The sequence below is a fragment of the Carcharhinus amblyrhynchos genome, chromosome 11 (assembly GCF_965287045.1).
Source record: "Carcharhinus amblyrhynchos chromosome 11, sCarAmb.v2.hapA, whole genome shotgun sequence".
Lineage (NCBI taxonomy): Eukaryota > Metazoa > Chordata > Chondrichthyes > Carcharhiniformes > Carcharhinidae > Carcharhinus > Carcharhinus amblyrhynchos.
Window position 1 is genome coordinate 39,881,381 of NC_137334.1, and position 20,403 is coordinate 39,901,783.

At 40.1% G+C, this 20,403-nt stretch overlaps 1 protein-coding gene and 1 non-coding gene across 2 annotated transcripts in view; both read left to right on the forward strand.

The window, feature by feature from the left end:
• cwc22 (CWC22 spliceosome associated protein) overlaps positions 1-20,403 on the forward strand; it is a 107,171-nt gene that overhangs the window by 11,972 nt on the left and 74,796 nt on the right. Inside the window, exons 2-4 of the mRNA XM_080198896.1 lie at positions 7,936-10,454; positions 14,546-14,736; positions 17,659-17,726. Of these exons, the coding sequence (XP_080055022.1) occupies positions 7,936-10,454; positions 14,546-14,736; positions 17,659-17,726 (2,778 nt within the window). The remainder of the gene's footprint in view (positions 1-7,935; positions 10,455-14,545; positions 14,737-17,658; positions 17,727-20,403) is intronic.
• LOC145350404 (U2 spliceosomal RNA) lies at positions 18,264-18,446 on the forward strand. The gene has a single exon (XR_013888190.1). It is a non-coding gene; the product is annotated as a U2 spliceosomal RNA (small nuclear RNA).

Sequence of the window (20,403 nt, forward strand, 5' to 3'; positions counted from 1 at the left end):
GGAAGTGTATCATAAATGTGATCTCAGCAAGCCCATCAGGGGTCATGGCTCACGATTTGTGAGCCCTTCCCTAAAAAAAAGCCTCATTGTTTCAGTTACAGATTTTACATCTGACTTTGCTCCCGCTTTACCCTGGTGAACATCCCTTCTCATCTAACTGAAATTCTACTTTGGACTCTGACCCAAATGTTTTCCTGTCGACTCTTGGGGATTACTCTTGCCTTTCAGCAGCGTCAATTCTGTGGGAAGCTGAGGTTCTCTTGGAGCAAAGGAGATTTAAGGGAGATTTGACAGAGGTGTCTAAGATCGTAATGAGTTTAAATAAGATCAACAAAGCTGTATCCATTAGCTGATGGGAAAAGACTAGGACTGACAGATTTATGGTTTTGGGCAAAGTTGTGTTGTGGTGGGGACGTGAATGTGAGGAAAAGTTTTTATACAGTGAGAGGTACTGACCTCTAACTTGGTAGTGGAAGCAGGGGCAATTAATGATTTCAAAAGGAAATTGAGTGGGTACCTGAGGGAAATATACCTGCAGGAGTACAGGATTAGAGCAGGGGAATGGGCTGACTATAGAATTGTTGTACAGAGAGCCAATATTTACTTGATGCTGATTCATTGATGAAATAAGGTCAGTTGAAGCCTGCCTTTGTAACTTGGCCCACCTCATTTCCCAGCACCAGTTTCATCAATGCCTTCTTCCAAGTTGAATTGGAATATAATGGATAAGGAAGTTCTTATATATGTTTCTTGCCTTCCTTTCCATTTCTGTAGCATTATCCCAATCGATATTTGGGCAATTAAAATCCCCAATGTCATTATTCTGCCTCCATCTCACTCACTATTTGGAGGATGATTGTATCGTATTCCCACATGACTATTTGTGCTTGTAGTTTACCAACCTTATTTAACAGACTTTGTTCACTTACATACATGCATTCTTCACCTCCTTGTATTCCTCATAATTTAAACTCTCTCCAACCACAGTTAAGAACTTTTCCACCAGGACATTATTGCAGCCCTGTGGGGGTGCAGCCGTTGCTTTAGAAGCGATGCCTCCTGCCCCAGAAAATGCCCCAAGAATCTGAAGCTGTCAGTCTTGCAGCAGGCTTCAAGTCATACGTTAATGCTTTGTAGATTGCTGTTTCAACTCTGAATAGCCTGTGACAGTAGGGATAATACAGAAGTGATTATCTTTAAAATTCTACTATTTAACTTTGTCCCTAGCTCCTGAAATCTGACTTTACAACATCAGTACCTGCCCTTCTGTCATTGGTACCAATGTGTCCCCAAATTTATGGCTCACTCTATTCCCTCTGCAGAATATTCTAAATCCTTTTTCTTGCTAAGTTTAAGTTTATTTATTAGTTACAAGTAGGCTTCCATTCACATGCAATGAAGTTACTGTGAAAATCTTGTCGTCACCACATTCCAGTGCCTGTTTGGGTACAGAGGGAGAATTTAGCCTGGCCAATTCACCTAACCTGCACATTTTTGGACTGTGAGAAGAAACTGGAGCAGCTGGAGGAAACCCACACAGACACAGGGAGAACGTGCAAACTCCACACAGGTAGTGACCCAAGCCAGGAATCGAACCCAGGTCCCAGGTGTTGTGAGGCAGCAGTGCTAACCACTGTGCCACCATGCAGCCTGTGCTGTCCTTTATCGTAGCACCAGGAAGGTAACATACCTTGCAGCATTTACAGTGATGGTTATAGAAATTGCATATCTGTCTCCCTAACTATGGAATCCTTTATATCAACCACATTTCTTTCTTGTTCTTTCCTGCCTACATTGATGCCATGGCCTGCACTGTACTCCTCCAAGGTTCCATCACTTCTAACAGTCTCCAATACTGATTGCTGGTCCCTGCAGTCTTCAGTCGCCAAATGAAAAGTACATTTGTTGGTCTGTCATAGAAGGTTTCTATACTTCCCTGGAGCCTGATGGTGGTGCTGTTTTACCACTTCGGATATAAACTGCAATTTATTTTCAGTGGTAAAATCTTGCTTCTAGAATATTTCCAAATGCTCCTAAAAACTCCATGTTATTCATGTTAAGAATTGAAGCAAGGAATTAACAATGCATTTGGCAACACTTGTGAATATCTGAAACCACCCAGTTTTGAGTAAATTGTGCCAGTCAGTGATCCTTCTGTCCATACTTCAAACAGAATGTATAGTTTTCACATAATCTTAGTTCAGCTGGCTGCAGAGTAAAATGGTAATAATTAATGCACAACAAAGATGGAATGGAAGGTAAACTGTTGTGACTGCAGAATGTGGGAGTTCCTGGACAAGAGTGTGATCCAAGGCAAACACGTTTGTAATATGTGTCAGAGACTCGAGTAGCTTCAATTCTGAGTCATTGAGCTGGAGACTGAGCTGCAGACATTGCGATGCGCCAGCGAGGGGAAAGCTACCTGGTTACTTGGTTCCAGAAGGTGGTCACACCCATTAGGACACAGTCTCTGGATTCATCTGGATTTGATGAATACTCGGACAGGAGGGTGTGACTGAGTGAGGCAGTGAAGGAGATTGATAAGATACAAGTGGCGCAGCCTTAGTTTTTTCAACTGACAACAGGTTTGAGTTCTTGTAGCCTGTATGGATGAAAGTAGAGACTGCAGGATGAATGAGCATACTGGCAATGATACTGTGGCAAAGGAAGCCATTCAAGTCTGAGTGGGCGTTGAATAGGATTGTGGTGGTAATAGGGGACAGTAGAGTCAGTTGGAGAGGGAATTGACACAGTTCTCTGCAGCAGGAACATGCATATCAACGGCTGTGTTGCTGGCCTGATGCCAGAGTTTGAGACATCTGCCGGGGCTAGGGAGGAAGATGATCTAGTTGTTGTGGTTTACGTTGGCACATAGGACTAGGAAAGAGGTTGGGGATTAGGAGCAGCTAAGGGCTAAATTGAAACAAAGAACCTCAAAAATAATCTCTGGATAATTACCTGAGCTACAAACAAATTTGTGTAGGGTAAATAAGTGCATGGCTCAAACGTGGGATAAATGTGTTTCAATTAGTGAGATCTAAGAACTAAATCTTTGGAATGGCCCTCATTTGAGACAAACTGGGACCAGTGTTCTGTCGATCGGTATAGGTAGGATGGTGGAGAGGGCTTTAACTAAAGAGTGGGAGGAAGAGATCATTTGAAAGGAGATGTCGTGAATGCAAGCGTAGTGATGAGATAACAGAGCAGGGGAGTGATTTGGGTAAAGATAACCAGGAATGGACAGAGCATACAAACTTAAAAGTGCAGCAGCAGATAAGGCTAAAGTTTGCAAAAATAATCAGAAGATATAATTAATGGCCCTGTACCTGCACAATATTCATAACAAAATAGATGAATTGTTAGCACAGATAGAAATATTAATAAGCTGATAGTCATCATTGAGATGTGGTTGCAAAGTGACCAAGGCTGGGACCTGAATATTATATTGTAGAATATTTGACATTTGAAAAAGATGGGAAGCTAAGAGAAGCTGGCAGGATAATTCTGTTAATTAAGGATATCATTAGTGCTATAGTAAGAGATGACTTTAGCTTGAAAGAGATGTAGATTCAGTGACACAATTTGGGTAGAGATGAGATGGCGAAAAAGTAAGAGGCTACTTGTGGAAGTTGTTTATAGGTCTTTGAACAGTAGTTACATTGTCAGACAAACTGCGTAGGGAGAAATAAATGGGGCATGTAAGAAAGGTAGTAATCATGGGTGACTTCAATCTACATGTGGATTAGACACAGAGATTGTCAGAGATAACCTGGAAGATGAGTTCATAGTTTGTGGGAAATTTCTTAAGGCAGTATGTTCTAGGGCCAACCAGAGAGCAGTGATTCTAGACCTGGCAGTGAACAATGGGACAGGATAAATTTTTTGATAAGATGCTACATCAAATTTTATATCACTAGATAAGATCTTATGAAGGAGGTAGCATATTATCATGGTTAAAGGATTGGTTAGCTAACAGGAAGCAGAAACTAGGGAAAATGACTCTTTTTCAGGTGGGCAAGCTGTAACTAATGGAGTGCCACATGCATCAGTGCTGAGGCCTCAGCTATTTACAGTTTATATAAATGAATGATTTGGATAAAGGGACTGAATGTGTGGTTGCAAAATTTATTGACACCAAAGTAGTTAGGAGAGTGTCTGCACAGGAATATGGACAGGTTACATGAGCAGGCAAAAATTTCATTAAGTGATGTGCAATGTGATTGAGTTTGTCTACTTTGGCAGGAAGCATAGAAAATTTAAATTGAGGGAGACTGCAGAGCTCAGTGATGCAGAGGGATCTAGGTGACTTGGTACACAAATCAACAAAAGTTGGTGTGCAGGTTTAGCAAGTGATTAGGAAAGCAAATTAAATATTAGCATTTATTGCAAGAGGAATGCAATATTAATGCAACTGTACAGGGCATTGATAAGATATCTGGAATAATATGTACAGTTTTGGTCCCCTTATTGGAAAAAAATACAGTTATATGAGAAACAGTTCAGAGGTGATTCATTGCTAGGATGAAGAGCTCATCTTATGACAGGTTGAGCAGGTTGTTTTTATATCCGTTGGAGTTTAGAAGAATGAATGGTTATCTTATTGAAACACAAAATCTTGAAGGGACTTGATTGGGCAGAGAGTGAGAGGATGTTTCCACTTGAGAGACAAGAATTAGCGGACACAATTCAAGGAGTAAACACAAAATCTTGAAGGGACTTGATTGGGCAGAGAGTGAGAGGATGTTTCCACTTGAGAGACAAGAATTAGCGGACACAATTCAAGGAGTAAGAGGGCTTCCTTTTAAAATGAGATGAGATCTTTTTTCTTGAACCTTGTTAGACTGTGGAATTCTCTTCCACAGATCAGCAGAGGTCAGGGTCATTGACTGTACTCATAGCAGAGTTAGACGGATTTTTGATGCAAAGGGGAGCCGAGGGTTCTGAGAGGCAGACAGAAAAGTGGAGTTGAGACCACAAACAGATCTTACTGAATGGCAGAGCAGTCTTGAAGTGCTGAATGGCCTACTCTGGTTCCTAAGTTGAATGTCCCTATGAATATTAGCATCCTTGCATGGAGCAATATGTGGGTATGAGTTCAGTTTATGTTACAGCATCAAGTGTAAGCTTCCTTCTGGGTTTAAAAATTGAAGGTAGTTGTGTGTACATTTTTAGACAAGGTAAAATTAAAATACATTTATATAGTGCTTTTAATATTCTTGATGTATCAAAGACTGAAATGATTTCCAGCCAATGGCTTACTTTTGAAGTATAGTTAGAGGGATTTTGTCGGTAGATGGCGTAGCCAGTCTGTGCATTGCAAAAGAATGGGTAAATGTTCAAATAATCTGCTTTGATGATATTGGCTGATTTGAATCGATATTAGCCAGAACACGAGGGAAACTGTTTTATGCTTGAATCATGCTGTAGGATCTCTTGTGCCAGCAGAATATGTAGGTGATGCCTCAGTTTATCGTCTGCTGTGAAGGACGATGCATGTGACAACAAAGCATTCCTTCAGTACTGCACTGAATTGTCAGTTTTGATTATGTGCTCAAGTTTTCAGTGCTGTTTGAAAACACAACATAGAACATAGAACATTACAGCGCAGAACAGGCCCTTCGGCCCACGATGTTGCGCCGACCAGTTACAAAAAACAATGACCCACGAGCTATACCAATCCCTTTTCGTCCATAAACCTATCCACAGATCTCTTAAACGCCCCCAAACTAGGCGCATTTACAACTGCAGCAGGCAGGGCATTCCAATCCCTCACCACCCGCTGGGTAAAGAACCTACCCCTGACATCCGTCCTGTAGCTACCCCCCCTTAATTTAAAGCCATGCCCCCTCATGCTAGCATTCTCCATCCGAGGAAAAAGGCTATCACTATCCACCCTATCTAAACCTCTAATCATCTTATATGTTTCAATAAGATCCCCTCTTAGCCACCTTCTTTCCAACGAAAACAACCCTAAATCCCTCAGTCTCTCCTCATAGGACCTCCCCACCATACCAGGCAACATCCTAGTAAACCTCCTCTGCACCCTCTCCAAAGCCTCCACATCCTTCTTGTAATGTGGGGACCAGAACTGCGCACAGTACTCCAAGTGCGGCCGCACCAGAGTTGTGTACAGTTGCAACATGACGCTGCGACCCCTAAATTCAATCCCCCTACCAATAAACGCCAAGACACCGTACGCCTTCTTAACAACCTTATCTAATTGATTCCCAACTTTCAGGGATCTATGTACACATACACCTAGATCCCTCTGTTCATCCACACTATTCAAAGTCCTCCCGTTAGCCCTATACTCGACACATCTGTTGCTCCTACCAAAGTGAATTACCTCACACTTCTCCGCATTAAATTCCATCCGCCACCTCTCGGCCCAGCTCTGCAACCTATCTAAGTCTCCCTGCAGACTATGACACCCTTCCTCACAATCTACCACACCTCCGACTTTGGTGTCATCAGCAAATTTACTAATCCACCCAACTATACCCTCATCCAGATCATTAATAAAGATTACAAACAACAGTGGCCCCAAAACAGATCCCTGAGGCACATCACTCGTAACCGAACTCCATGATGAATATTTACCATCAACCACCACCCTCTGTCTCCTATCTGATAGCCAATTCCTGATCCAACTTCTTAGATTACCCACAATCCCAACCTTCTGGCTTGGAGAGAAGAATGCTTTCTCTGAGCCTAGCTTACAAAAATTCAGTGTTGATGAAAAAAGAGTTTTTTTTGTTGGTCTGAGAAAAGACACCCTGAAAACTGTTGCTTTGATTATCATGATGTTTGACGCTTGCATTCTTCTGCACAAGTCTTTGTTTTTTTGACTGATAAATACTGTGATTTTGCAGTTGTTCACTCCTGGTTTGTTTCTGTCATCTGTCCAGCAGAAGAAAGCTTTTACATCTTCATTTAAGAGAAAACAGATATTCACTGTAATGTAGGGATATGGGTATTGAATAATGCATTATGATCTTGCAGCAGGCTCTCTAAACCCATTGGTGTACATGAAATTACATTGTATAACTCCTTTATATATCCTGTACTAATATGGCTGAAGCCTGTCAAACTGTTGAGCACTGTAATCTAGGGACATGGGTATTGAATAATGCATTATGATCTTGCAGCAGGCCCTCTAAACCCATTGGTGTACATGAAATTACATTGTATAACTCCTTTATATATCCTGTACTAATATGGCTGAAGTCTGTCAAACTGTTGAGCACTAAAAAAATAGAATTTACTTGTTAAACTTTTCTGTATACTAAAAGCAAATGCTGAGCTAAAAGAAATTGCTGCCCTGGAATTTGCTTTTGTTATATTTATCCATCTAGTTATAGTGTATAAATATGTTAAATTCAAATCAGGAGATTGCTGAATGATGGGCCAGTATGGCCCTACTGGTGCAGTTGTTAATCTGATGAAATTCTATTTCTCTCTTGACTTGAGGATTGTACATACAAAGAATTTGGGCATTAACCCGTGGCTTTTGGATATACCACTTCTGGCACAAAATTGTCTGGAATTTTATTTTAAGTTGTTATTATCCAGCCAATCCCAATGATGAAAACCGTATAGATAAGTCAGCTGCAAAACATGTATGTTCATATATCCTGCTAAATTTTTCATATGTTTCAAAGTGCAATGGATTCGTACATTGAATATTTGCACTACAGAGAGTGCACTGCCAAAGCTAGGATTATGGTGCACTATTGGAGCCGACTTAAAGCTTTACTGTCCATCCAATCATGATGCACTTAACCAGAATGTGATGTTCATGCATGATATCCAAAATGGAAAATTGATGGGAAGGAAATAATGTAGAGGAAAAGTTACTTCTGGAAAATCAGTCATGATCTGAATTCTAAGGTATCTATTGCTGTTATCTTATGGAACTCTCTCTCCTTTCTCCAGGGATAGTAGCAGTGACAGTGATTCCAGCTCATCCAGTAGCAGCAGTGGCAGTAGCAACAGCTCTTCCAGCAGCAGTTCAAGCAGTTCAAGTGGAAGCAGCAGCAGCAGCAGCAGCAGCAGTAGTAGTAGTAGTGATAGCAGTAGAAGGAGCTCTTCTTCAAGTCCTCAGGATAAAAGAGGCAGATCACCAAGGAATACCAGCAGGAGAAAGGAGGAAAGGCACTTTGAGAGAAGAGACAGAATTTTCTCACATGGGGACCATCGGATGAGAATATCAGAGCGTGAAAGAAGGGATGAAAAGCTTCCCGCTAGGGAAGAGCGAAGCTCAAATATCAAACAGTCAGCTTGGTCAAAGGATAGGAGGCTAGAGAGTGACAAAAGACGACGCTCCCCGGAGAGTTCTTGGAAAGAACCTTCAAGAAGCCGTAGTCCTCAGGAGATATGGCGAAGATACAGTCCAGATTCAAGGAGTAAAATTGATGATAGGAATAGAAGACATAGAAGAAAATCAAGTAGTCTTTCTCCAAGACATCAAAGGAGGGAATATAGGTCCAGTTCTAGAAGTCCTCATCGGTCATCAAGAAAGGAGGGTACAACTTCAAAGTTCAGTAGAGTAGAAAAATCTGACAGCCACAGAAAAAGTCCAGAGAGTCGGGACAAGAGACCATTGAAAGATACTCGTCCAGCAAGCAACAAGAGTTCTTTACAGGTAGAAGAAAGTTCACGTCGAACACAAACTAGAAACTATAGTCCTTCGAGGTCAAGGCATTGTCTTTCTCATCATGAGTCAAGGGAGAAAAACAGAGAAAGCAGGAATCCTAGATCAGAAAGCTCATCTCGTAGCCCTCCTGTAGAAGATGTTAAAAGTTCTAAGAGCCCTGACTCTCATTGTTCAAATACGAGGCACGACTCCCAAAAATACAGTAAATTAGTAGAGTCTGATTTGGGGAGAAGGAAAGAAGAATATATTGTTACACAAGGGAGAGGGAATACTTCTGAAAGTCCAGATAGTAATGAGCCAAGCACTCGATCACCAAGTTATAGAAAACAATCACAGACTGCAGTGAGCTCTGTTAGAGAATGTTTCAGAAATATTAGCCCTGAAAGTACAAAGCAAAAATCTCCAAGTCCCTCATCAAGAAGTAGAACTGATGAACGTGAATGTACTCCTCGAGCACAGCAACAAAAAGCAGATGATTCACCCTGCTCAAGTGATAGAGAACTGCAGAAATCAGCATCTGAAAGTCCCAGATCATCTCGAAATGAAATTTCTGATTTTCAAAACAGCAAAGGAGTTCTACCAGACAGTCTAGAAGAAAGTAAAGCTCCTACAGTGCAGGAAAAAGATAACCAAAAAACAAGTCCTGATCAAGGGAAAAAAAATTGGCCTGAAAGTATTCATTCCACAAGCAAAATAACTCTGTCCTGCTCTGCCACAAGTTCTGGAAAAGATTTATCTGCAGAAAAGAGTAATGATGAATCAAAATGTCAAGACCTTGATTTGGGGAATAGCAAAAAAGATAGGAGCAGAAACTCCTCTAAAAGTTCAAGGCGAAGATCATCAAGCACCTCATCGTCGTCGTCATCTTCGTCATCCTCCTCTACTACCTCTTCCTCATCATCGTCATCATCTACATCATCTTCATCAACATCCAGTGAAGAAGAGAATAACGATAAACCAAGTTGTGACCAAGAACAGCCAACATCACTGCACAAACATGAGAAGAAAGGATCTAATTCAGAGACTTCGCCACTGCACATAAATACAAATAGTGACAGAGGAAGTCCAGATGGGAAGGAAGAAAACAGGTTTCAAGACTTGGAGCCATTGAGTGAGAGGAGGATGCTCTGTCTTGCAGACAGTACTGGGAAGATTCCTTCGCGAAGTCATAGTCCTTTGGAAGAGCAATCCCAATATCCAACTTCATGTGATGCAATATATGAAAATTTGACGTCCGTGCAGGAAATGCACAGTCCTGATGGAGTATCTTCAAGTGAAAAGAAAGCAGATTATAAAACTGATTCAGACACATCAGCATCATCTCCAGTTAGGGTTACGCCCAGTTCTCAAAAAAGTAGAAAGTCTCTGTCAGACACCGAAAGAGCAGATGAAAGGAGCTGTCAAAAAGTAAGCCCTGACAAGGAACCTGACAGTACTTTGTCATCTGATCCAACAGATGACAAGAACCTGCAAGCCATAAATAGCTCTGAGGTAGAAAATTCAAATATTCAGAGTCCACATGTATCCAGTCAAAGGCAGCAGAGTCCCATTTTGGACAGTGAAGAGAGAAAAGAACAAACTCCTCTTCAGAAAAAGAGGCAAAGATCATCTTCCTCTGAAAGGATGGTTGGTTCTGGATCTGGATCTGACAGCCCTCGGGAACCTCCTCACAAAATAACATTGAAATCGAGTAGTCCTGTTTCTGGTTTGAAGACGGGATCAGGGCTTTCTCCCACTGCTTCATCACAAGAGCAGGAACAGGAGGAAGAACACAGCAAAAGACCAAGGGACATGACAGGTACAGTTACTTTTGATTGGATGCACACTTCAACATGCAAAGCTTAGTTATACAATTAACAATGGGGGAACAATGGGCTTTTATCTTGAAAGTTGTGTGATCTGTAAGAACGATTCTCTAATTTGAAACCGTTGGAAATAGAGCATTGGAGGGAACCAAACAATACTGTTCAGCCCATTTAATTTTTTATTATCATAGTTACCTGTGGCTGAGGTGGGTAAATTTTCTTGTACAAGGGATACATATGTACAACGGTAATACGAACCGCCCCCCCAAATCTTAGTACTCTCTGCCCAATTGCTACCCTGATTTGATTATCCACCTGCCCACTGAATCACTCAGGACTTACCTGTTAATTTCCATTCACTTGCCTGTCCAATCCAAACCTTGGAAACCTTTACACACACAAGCTGATGTCATAAAAAGAAGGCATGTTCTCTACGATGCTCCTCTTTGCCAATGTTCCTCATGGATGGCTAGCCTGAAGCATTGCTGCTCCTGGCTGGAAGGATGCTTGGGTGTGATATAATGCTCTTTGCGGTAAGTGGTAATCATCCAAATCTGGGCCAAAGTAAATCAATTTAGAAATGTCGTATATCAGTCTTTTGTTTCAATGTAGCACTTCATTCAAAAAGCCAATTAGGTATTGTAGCCTTTTTCAGCTTTTTAATATTGTCACTGGCAGCAATTGTGCTATTCTCATTGAAGCAATGAAGTAATAGACTACTAAAGAATATCAATTTTGTCTTATACTGTGAGATAATTCCAGGGTGGATGCTTCTACTCAAACTTCTAGAAAAGCTATGACCAAAACTTTACCTTTGGAGTTTACCAAGATTCAAACAAGCATTACTTGAGATAATTATGACCCTCAAGGTCACAACCACAGTCATTGCTTATTTGGTTGGAATCTTGATTCAAGATATACTCAGACTTTTGTCCAGACTTGTTTTGGTTCCCAGAGAGACTGGTAGTCTAAAAAAAACTTCTAGGTGATAACTGAAAGGATAACATGACAGGATTTTACAATTTAAGACTTACTGTAACAGATTAATAGCACTATGGCAAAACACTGTCATGATAGGCAACATGTTTTTAATCTACAGAAGATATTTTCCCCTATTCTAACGCAATTGTAAAACCCACAGGACACAGTAATAATTTACACTGACCCTTAAGTAGTCATTCCTCCCATTTTACCCTAAATTAAAGCAGTCCCAAAACAGACCAATCTTATAAAACCTTTACATTTGTAACATTGTGTATAACTTTAAGGATAATACTTTCTATAATCCTAATTTGGCTGAAAAGGAATCTTCTTTCTCTTGATAAGCAACCAAACAAAAAAAAATTCTCCATATAATTGAATCCATCCATCTCAATGCACAATCATAAGGGGCATACAACTCTGCCCTTGTTAATAGTAATTGATTATGTAGAATTTACAGTAAAGGGGCAGTAAGAGAATGGGCCATTCAGCCAGCTGGTATTTGCACTCCACAAGAGCATGACCCCGGCAGTCCCCTTCATTTGAACCGATCAATGTATCCCTCCATTCCTTGTTCCGTTCCTTTGTGTACTGATCTGGAACCCCCTTCAAATGCATCAGTGTGGTTTACTTCAGGTTTCAGCACATCCTGATCAATCTCTGGGTGAGGAAATTTCTCCAGAATGATTTTTTAAATTTATTAGTGACTTTCTTGGACTTACTACATCTGCCTTCTCCATGTCTACCTTTTCAAACCCCTTTATAATTTTTATGAATTTTAATTTAGTTGACCCCTCAGCCTCTCTGTTCCAGAGCTGGAGAGTTGCAGTTCAGTCTTTCTCAGTAGCTGTAATCTCTCAATTCTGTTATCATCCTTGTTAATCTTTATGCACCTTCACCTGTGCCTCTTTTTTCCTTTGGGAGGAGGGAGCATTGTGTTGGAGAGTGGGAGGGTGCTGGATGGATGCATGGAGACCAGAACTGTGCACACGGTACTATATGTGGTTGAGCCAAGATGAGTTGTACAATGATAACTTTGTTGCAACATCTGTTCTAGTCAATTCCCATGAAACATGTTGAATTCATCAAACTATTTCTTTTTAGCATGCATATAATTTTTTAAAATTTACTCATTATTTCACAGTTTTTCTTTATGACTTTTATTTCAATTTAAGCACCTTCATCCAAGGAGATTAAGTTGCTACTGAAACCTCTAATTTCTACTGTGGGTTGGGTGATGAAGGCATGCCAGGAGAGGGCACGTTATGAGTTAATCTGTTTGAAGTTAATATCTTCCCAACGGCAGTTGGATACTTTGGTATTTTAAGAATAATGGCTTGGATTTTGCAGGCAGCAAAACTGTCAGTATTCGCAGAAAGTAACAGCAGCATTTTGAATCAATACAAGTGCAGGATAGTGCACAAGTCCAGAAGCTGTCAGTTATTCTGCACTTTTCCAGAAATACCCTAGACGCCAAGCAATACATGAGAACTTTCATGTTTATACTGTTTATCTCAATGCAAGAATCTTTGAAAAAAATCACATCTTGTTGAAGGAAACGCAGCTGGGTTTTTACGTGTCCGAACTTCATAATTTCTGTTAAATGCCCTCACTAACACTGAAATGCCAATTTCACATTTATAGAATGTCAAATTCCACTGTGATAAAAATTCCATATTTTAAAAAAGGCTATCCTTAGTTTAGCTTTCATGTTAATTCAATCATAGTCACTTTTCGTTCTCTGAAAATATATATTAAAAGCGAAGTATATTAAACTGCTTGTAACTTCATGCTTTGCTTTCTGCGAATAGTTGAATGTGTTTATCTGCATTCCTGACACGATCACCTGTGCACATCAAAACATCTCTTTGACTTGACTCCAAATTTAACCTGCCACTGGGAAAAGGCAACACCTTGTCAGTGATCTTCAAGCTCAGCAGCAACCCTCTCTGAATCACTGTTGACTGGAAAATCCAGGTCATAATCTTAAAACTGATTTTGGAATTGACCGTTCAGATGAGTTATGAATACTAAATTGAAATGTTAAGTAGCCCTGGCATGAAAGTTCTGTGTTTTGGGCTGGTGGTCGATACTTTAGAATACCAATGCACATTAATATTAGTGCTTTTAATGTATTAAATATTCCAAGGCACTTCATCCTAACTAGTTTCCCATTTCATAAGAGATTCCCAAGTAGTTCCATTGTGGCAGTTCATTAGTGTAGCGGTGTAACTTGAAATAAGATGGAAAGGTTCGTAACTGTTTTTAAAATTGCGTTCCAAATCTTCGATAATAAGTTAGTAGTGGAATAAGCCGAATTAAATTTTGCCCCTTCAGAGGCACATGGTAATATTTCTTTCTTGATCTAAATCCGTTTAGTGTGGATGTAGATAGAATACAAATGAACCAAATTCAGCAGCTTATGACATTCAGATGCCTCATTTATTGCATTTGAGTTGGGATTGAATCGTGGATCAGTGCTTCCAGAAGATGGCTACAGAGACCATAAATTGTGTTTCAAACTTGCACTTAAATGCTTCAATTTTTTTAAACATTTAAAACCAGCACTGTTAATTTATTTTAGCATTTTTCAAATGTCTACACCCCTACATACGTCCAAGTACCTCATTGTATATGTTTTCTTCATCTATGGATGTGGCAAAATCTGTATATAATTCGTAAACCTCATCTTTTTTGTGCAGAATATCATGCCTGATTTACAATGTCCTTGGAATAGTCAGAATAAAACTGCAAGTTGGCAGAGCAAGTTCTTTTTAATGAAAAAATGTAATGGGAATAAGTACTTAATGTATTTTCCTAATGAACTCTCCTCTGTAATGTGGCACCGTATTTAATATGAACAGAGGATACTTGAGAAAGCACTGTTAAATAGGAGATTAATTGTCTAATTTGGAATCAGTTTGATAGATATGTAGTTAAAGCCTGTAACTAGTTCTACAGCTAATTATGGTTGCATGAACTAATTGTTTTTAACCATTTATTATTTCAACTCTTTATATGTAGCTTTATTTAACTTCTGGTTCAAATTGATTAAAAGTATGGTGCAAAATGTGTTCATAAATATTTTTGAAATTTTGGTCAGGCACAGAAATGGCTGAGAGCTCCCTGAAGGACAATGGCGAGACCGTTCCTAGCAGAGAAGACACCAGTAATTTGGAGAAACCTGTGAATACAGAAGATGGGGCAATTTCAGGCAGTTCAGATAGTGAAGAGAGTGCAGCCAGCAGTGGTACAGCTGTCCAAAAAATGAAAAGCAGTGTAGTCCAGATTCAGGTAAGATTATTCATTAGTCAGTCTGAAGGCTTTGTGCGGTTATAAGTACCTGAGAACTATTCACTTTCTTAAATAATTGCAATTGTATTATCCATGTGTATTTGAATGAAGTTTCTTGTTCATATTACTGGAGTGACTAACTTGAATTTAAGAACATAAGAAATAGGAGCAGGAGTAGGCCATCTAGCCCTTCGAGCCTGCCCCACCATTCAATAAGATCATGGCTGATCTGAAATGGATCAGTTCTACTTTCTCACTTTCTCCCCATAACCCTTAATTATCTTGTCTATCAGAATTTAAACTCTGCAACTAAGAAATCCCCAAGTCTCACACAATAAAGATGCAACTGTTGAGTGACCTGGTTTCTACGTGAGGCAACATTGCTAATGGCTCTCTCTTCGGATGTTGTCTCCTCTATATTTGTTGTCATGACCCCTTGACCCCCAGCATCCTTGCAAACTGCCACCCATCTCCAATTCTCTTTCCTATCCACAGTCCTTGAACATGTTGTTCACTGCCAAATCTGTGCTCGTTTTTCGCAGAACCTTGAGTTTGAATCCTCCATCAGATTTCTGTTTCTGGCGCAGTACTGAAATGTCACTTAGCAAGGTCACATATGACATCCTATGTGACATTGAATATTGGAACCTCATTTTGTCCATATCCATGCAGTCATAGTCAGAGTATCAGTTGTTACGGCTTCTCTTTGCACTCCTCCACTCTTACCTCTCATGTCCCCCAAGGATGAATCCTATATCTCATTTACAAACTTCTCTTCAGTGACATCATCCAAAAAGTACAGTATGTATTTTCACATATATTCTGACATCTAGCTCTAACTCACCGCCACCTTGCTTGACTCCTCGACTATTGCCAAACTATCAGATTGCTTATTACACATTCAGTCCTGGTTGAGCAAACATTTCCTCCAATTAAATATGAGAAAGACTGAAGGCATTCTTCTTGTTTCCCAGTTCAAGCTCCATTCCCTAGCTGGGGGATCCATCCCTCTCCCTGGCAATAGTCTGAGACTAGTAGCCTGTTTGCAATGTTTGTGTTGCATTTGAAGACAAGATGAGCTTCCAATCATATGTTATCGCCATCACGAAAATCACCCATTTCCATCTCCATAACATTGCTCAACTTTGCTTTAGTTTCAGCTAATCTGCTATTGAAACCTTCAGTGTGTGAAAGCTTTGGTATTTTAAAATTATATTTCCATGAACTGTGAGTATCGCTAGCAAGGTCAAAATTTTGTCGTCTAAGCCTTGAGAAATGGCAATGAACCCCTGCATTTGCTGGTGTAGGTACTCTCTCATTGCTGTTAGCAAGAGAATTCCAGCTATTTGACTAAGTAGCATTGAACGAAATGGCAATTTAGTTTCAACTTGGTGGTGTTCTCCTTGGAAGAAAACTTATAAGTTGTGGTGTTCCCATCTGTCTTCTGCCCCAGTCCTTCGAGATACTTGAGGTCATAGGCTTGAATGGTACTGTTGAAGCAGGCTTGGTGAGTTACAGTGCATTTTGCAGATGGTGCACACTGCTGCTTCCATTCTACATGGCGGTGGAGGAATGAATGTTCAGGGTGGTGGATGAGATGCCAATCAAGCTGCTTGTTTTGTATTGGATGAAGCCGTGCTGCTTGAATGTCGTTGGAGCTGCAGACATGCAGGTAACTGGGGAATATTCCTGGCTTGTGTCTTGTGGATGATGAACAGGCTTTTGGGGCATCAGGATGTAAGTTACCTGCTGCAGAATCCCTATTTTTACCTGAAGTCGTATTCAATTCATTTTTGTTCAGTGGGTGAAGATGTTGATGTCCGAGAATTCAGAGATGGTCATGCCATTGTATGTTAAGGCTAAATAATTAGATTCTCTCTTGTTTGAGGTGACCATTGTTTGCTACCTAGGTAGAGCGCATGTTACTTGCCACTTCAGTGTCAAAGATTGAATGTCGGCATAGACAACAATGTTGGCACATGGTATTAGTGTGACTCCGTGGAGGGATGAAAGGGATGGCTGAGGGTTTCTGATTTTTGGCAGAGTATTCTAAGGGTCCGGTTGGTTTGGATTACGAGCCTGCACTTGTGACCTGCAGGAATAGGGCTGTCCTTGTCCTTTACAATTTTTATGGAGTTGGGTCAGCTTTTCAAAGAATTGTGATTCGCGTTTCCTTAAAAGATTTTGTGAACTATAATCGCATGAAAGAATCTTTCGAAAGATAAGTTGAAATGGTTTTTCTCATACATGTGTGTCAGACTGTGGCCCTTGCATGCCCGTTTACTCAATGGGCACCCTATAGAACCAATAAACCCGACTGAAAGTAGAATTTTTTTGAAAGCTTTAAAGTAAGTAATTTGTTGATGATTTTCCACTTCTTGATCAAAAATTTAATTTCTACTGCAGTCAATATGTGTCAATCCAGAGTTTTAAAGTATCAATAGCAGAAACCGCGAGCACTTGAAATCTCTTGCTCTTATGTAAATGAGCATGTTACAATTACCAGATGGGTGTCAACCAAGCAATGTTTTCCTGTAGCTCAGGTGTTTCAGTGCTCCAAGAATGCAAAATGAGGCTTGGCTGAGAGCTCAGACATTCATTAGAGTCGGATCAGGATCATTTATACCCTAATAAATGAAGAATTCTGATCACTGTCTCTCGATCTAACTTCTTGCATCCAAGCCCCCTGATGAGCCTATCCCTCTGTGTCAATACCCCCACATTCATGCATGTACCTTTTCTGTCAGCCATCCACGTGCCTCTCGCAAGAATATGGTGAGAAATTAGAAAAGTGGAATTAGCTTTTTGGGAGCAGCAGGAAATTGGTACTTGATGAATAAGCTTGAGAGAGGATACAGAATAAATACTTAAATTGCTGTCTCTGTTAGATTTTCGTTTTTAATGCAATCTTTATCCTTTCAGCTCAATTCCAGTCAGGAGAGGCAAGACAGCCGTAGTCCATGTCGTAGAAGCTCTTCACCTGAATACAGGTACAATTTGATTGTATACGTTATCTTGGGTTGTTGCCCTTTAGAACTAACATAGTTCATTGAGCTGAACAAATATTTTCAAGTTTTGATCAAAGCGCTAAGTGTGTGATTGTTGACATACCTGCAATTTAATTCAGGCGTAGTGCTAAATGCAAAATAGCTTGGATAGTCATTTATTTCTGCTGTTAAATGCTTCCCATTGGAATAAAAAAAACTCTTGAACCATTGAATCAGTCAGAGTCTTGATGCCAACATCGTTGCAATTTGCTTGTAAATCAGGTTGAATGCTACTGCCTGCCTTCATTGATGGCATTGTTTTTTTCTTATTGGAATTTCTTGTGCAGGTGTTTGCACTGTAAGAATGAAACATGATGAGAGGTTTTGCGACATTATGTATTTACATGATATTTCTAATGTTTCTGTTCCCATTACATTACATCCCTTCAATTTTGTAAAATGATACTTAAGCATATTGTTATTTGTAGTGTTGTTTTATAAATTATTTATGTGGCCACATCTAAGTCATGTCCTGTATGAACCTGTTGAAAGTTTGGCTAAGATCAAGTGTGGTATCTGTTCTTATCAGTTTAATATCTGATGATAATATCTGATATCTGGGGACCATATATGGAGTTGATTTTTGGATAGGGTGGGGGCTTGCTCCGTCTGCTCTGCGTGTCAGCCCGGTGTTGCAGTGTCTCTGGGAACGGTGCACAAAAAAAAGTGTAACATGCAGATTTGACAGGATCAGAGGGGACCGCATGTCACTACAGCACGTCAGGAATTGTGACTCTGAAAAGCTAATCTGTTCCAATTTTCAATCTCTACATTAAATTAAAATGATGAATTAATATAAATAAACAGAGTCAGTTGTACAGAACTTGAATATTGTTGAAGTGAGATATGTCTCTGAAATTTGTTGTGTTGTACTTATTAGGACAAACGCAAAAATACCAAATTTTAAACCTTCATAATTTATACTATGAGAGGAAAGAAAGGGTGCTGATCGATTGGTAAATCAACAAAAGGTTTTGGTAACATGTCTCCTTTTGGCAGTAAAATGCTTAAAAGAGGATCCTTCTAAAAAACTACATTTAATCATAAACTATGCAAAGGAAATTATTTGTATTTTTCAGAGATCAAACATTCCATTTTCATTTATTTCAAAAAGCAGTTATTGATCGCCCCTTAAATGTGCCATATCATAAACGTTGTTATTTTTAGTTTGCGTCGGTACAGTATGAAAATAATATTAGAGGGTTCATAATCCCTGAAAGACAGGATTGGGAGCCAGATGGACTAACTGCAGCAAAGTGATCAGAGAGTGAAGGAAATTGATTTGCAAGATGTTCAATATTGACTGGAATATGTTTTACTGCATTATTCTGATGATACAGAATCAAAGCGTACCAAATATTAGCAAGCACTGGTCAAACAAATGTGACCATAAAATAATCAGAAGCTTAGAAAAGAGGGGGGAAAAAACTGATACAAATCCTGCATAGAATCCTACATTGCAGAGGGAGGCCATTCGGCCCATGGAGTCTGCACCAACCACAAACCCACCCAGGCTCTACTCATGCAATCCCATGCATTTACCCTCCAATCCGCTGACATGAGGGTCAATTTAGCATGGCCAATCCACTTAACCTTTACGTGTTTGGACTGTGGGAGGAAACCGGAGGAATCCACACAGACACAGGGAGAACATGCAAACTCCACACAAGATAGTGGCTCAAGCCAGGAATCTATCCCTGGTCCCTGGCACTGTGAGGCAGCGGTGCTAGCTACTGTGCCAATTTACAGACAGTGCTATAAAACGTAGAGATGTCAATCTGCAGTTGGAAGAATCGATAGAGACCTGAAAAAGCATAGTTGCAGATGCAAAATTCAACTAAGGTATTCTTTCAACATCAATCTGCTTTTATGTTGCATCTTTTTAATGTAAAAAGCCACCAAAAGGCACTCCATAAATAGTAATTGAAAATGTTATTAAACCTAGAAGGAAGAGTTTAGAAGGAATAATCTGAAGTTGGTTTTGAAAATGTTTTTAAAGGGAGAGAGAGAAGTGTTGGAGGCAAAGAGACTTGGGAGAGAGCATTCCAAAGAGTGAGACTGTTAAAGCTGATCTCAGCAGTGGTCTGAAGGGAAAGGATTGCACCAGTGATCTGAAACATAGAACCAAAGGATGCGATTGGGGTGCCATCAAGCTGAAGGAGATTGAGTGGGGCGAGACTGTAGAGAGATTTGAGTATTAGGATGATTAGTTTAAATTTACAGTGCTTGAGATCTGGGAGCCAGTGTTGGTTATTGTAGATGGGGAAGTGGAAAAAGCTGCTGACAGATGCACCTGATGTAATTAAGAGCTTGGGCGACTGTAACAAAGGAAAGGTAAGCAGGAAGCATTCGAATTGTTGAGTTTTCAGTTGACAGCAGCATGGATGAAGATTTTAACAATGGAGGAATTGAGTTTGGCTGTTTTACATAAGTAATGACAAGCTACCATGTAAAGAGATGAAATATAGTATTGAGCACAGCTTGAGGTTGTAAGAGTTTTACAGCACAAGAAGAGCCCTCTGGTACTAGAAACAACAAGGCATCCAGCATTGCTCCCTGCGGTACACCACTGGACACAGGCTTTCACCCTCTGCCTCCTCTCTCTCAGCTGATTTTTGAT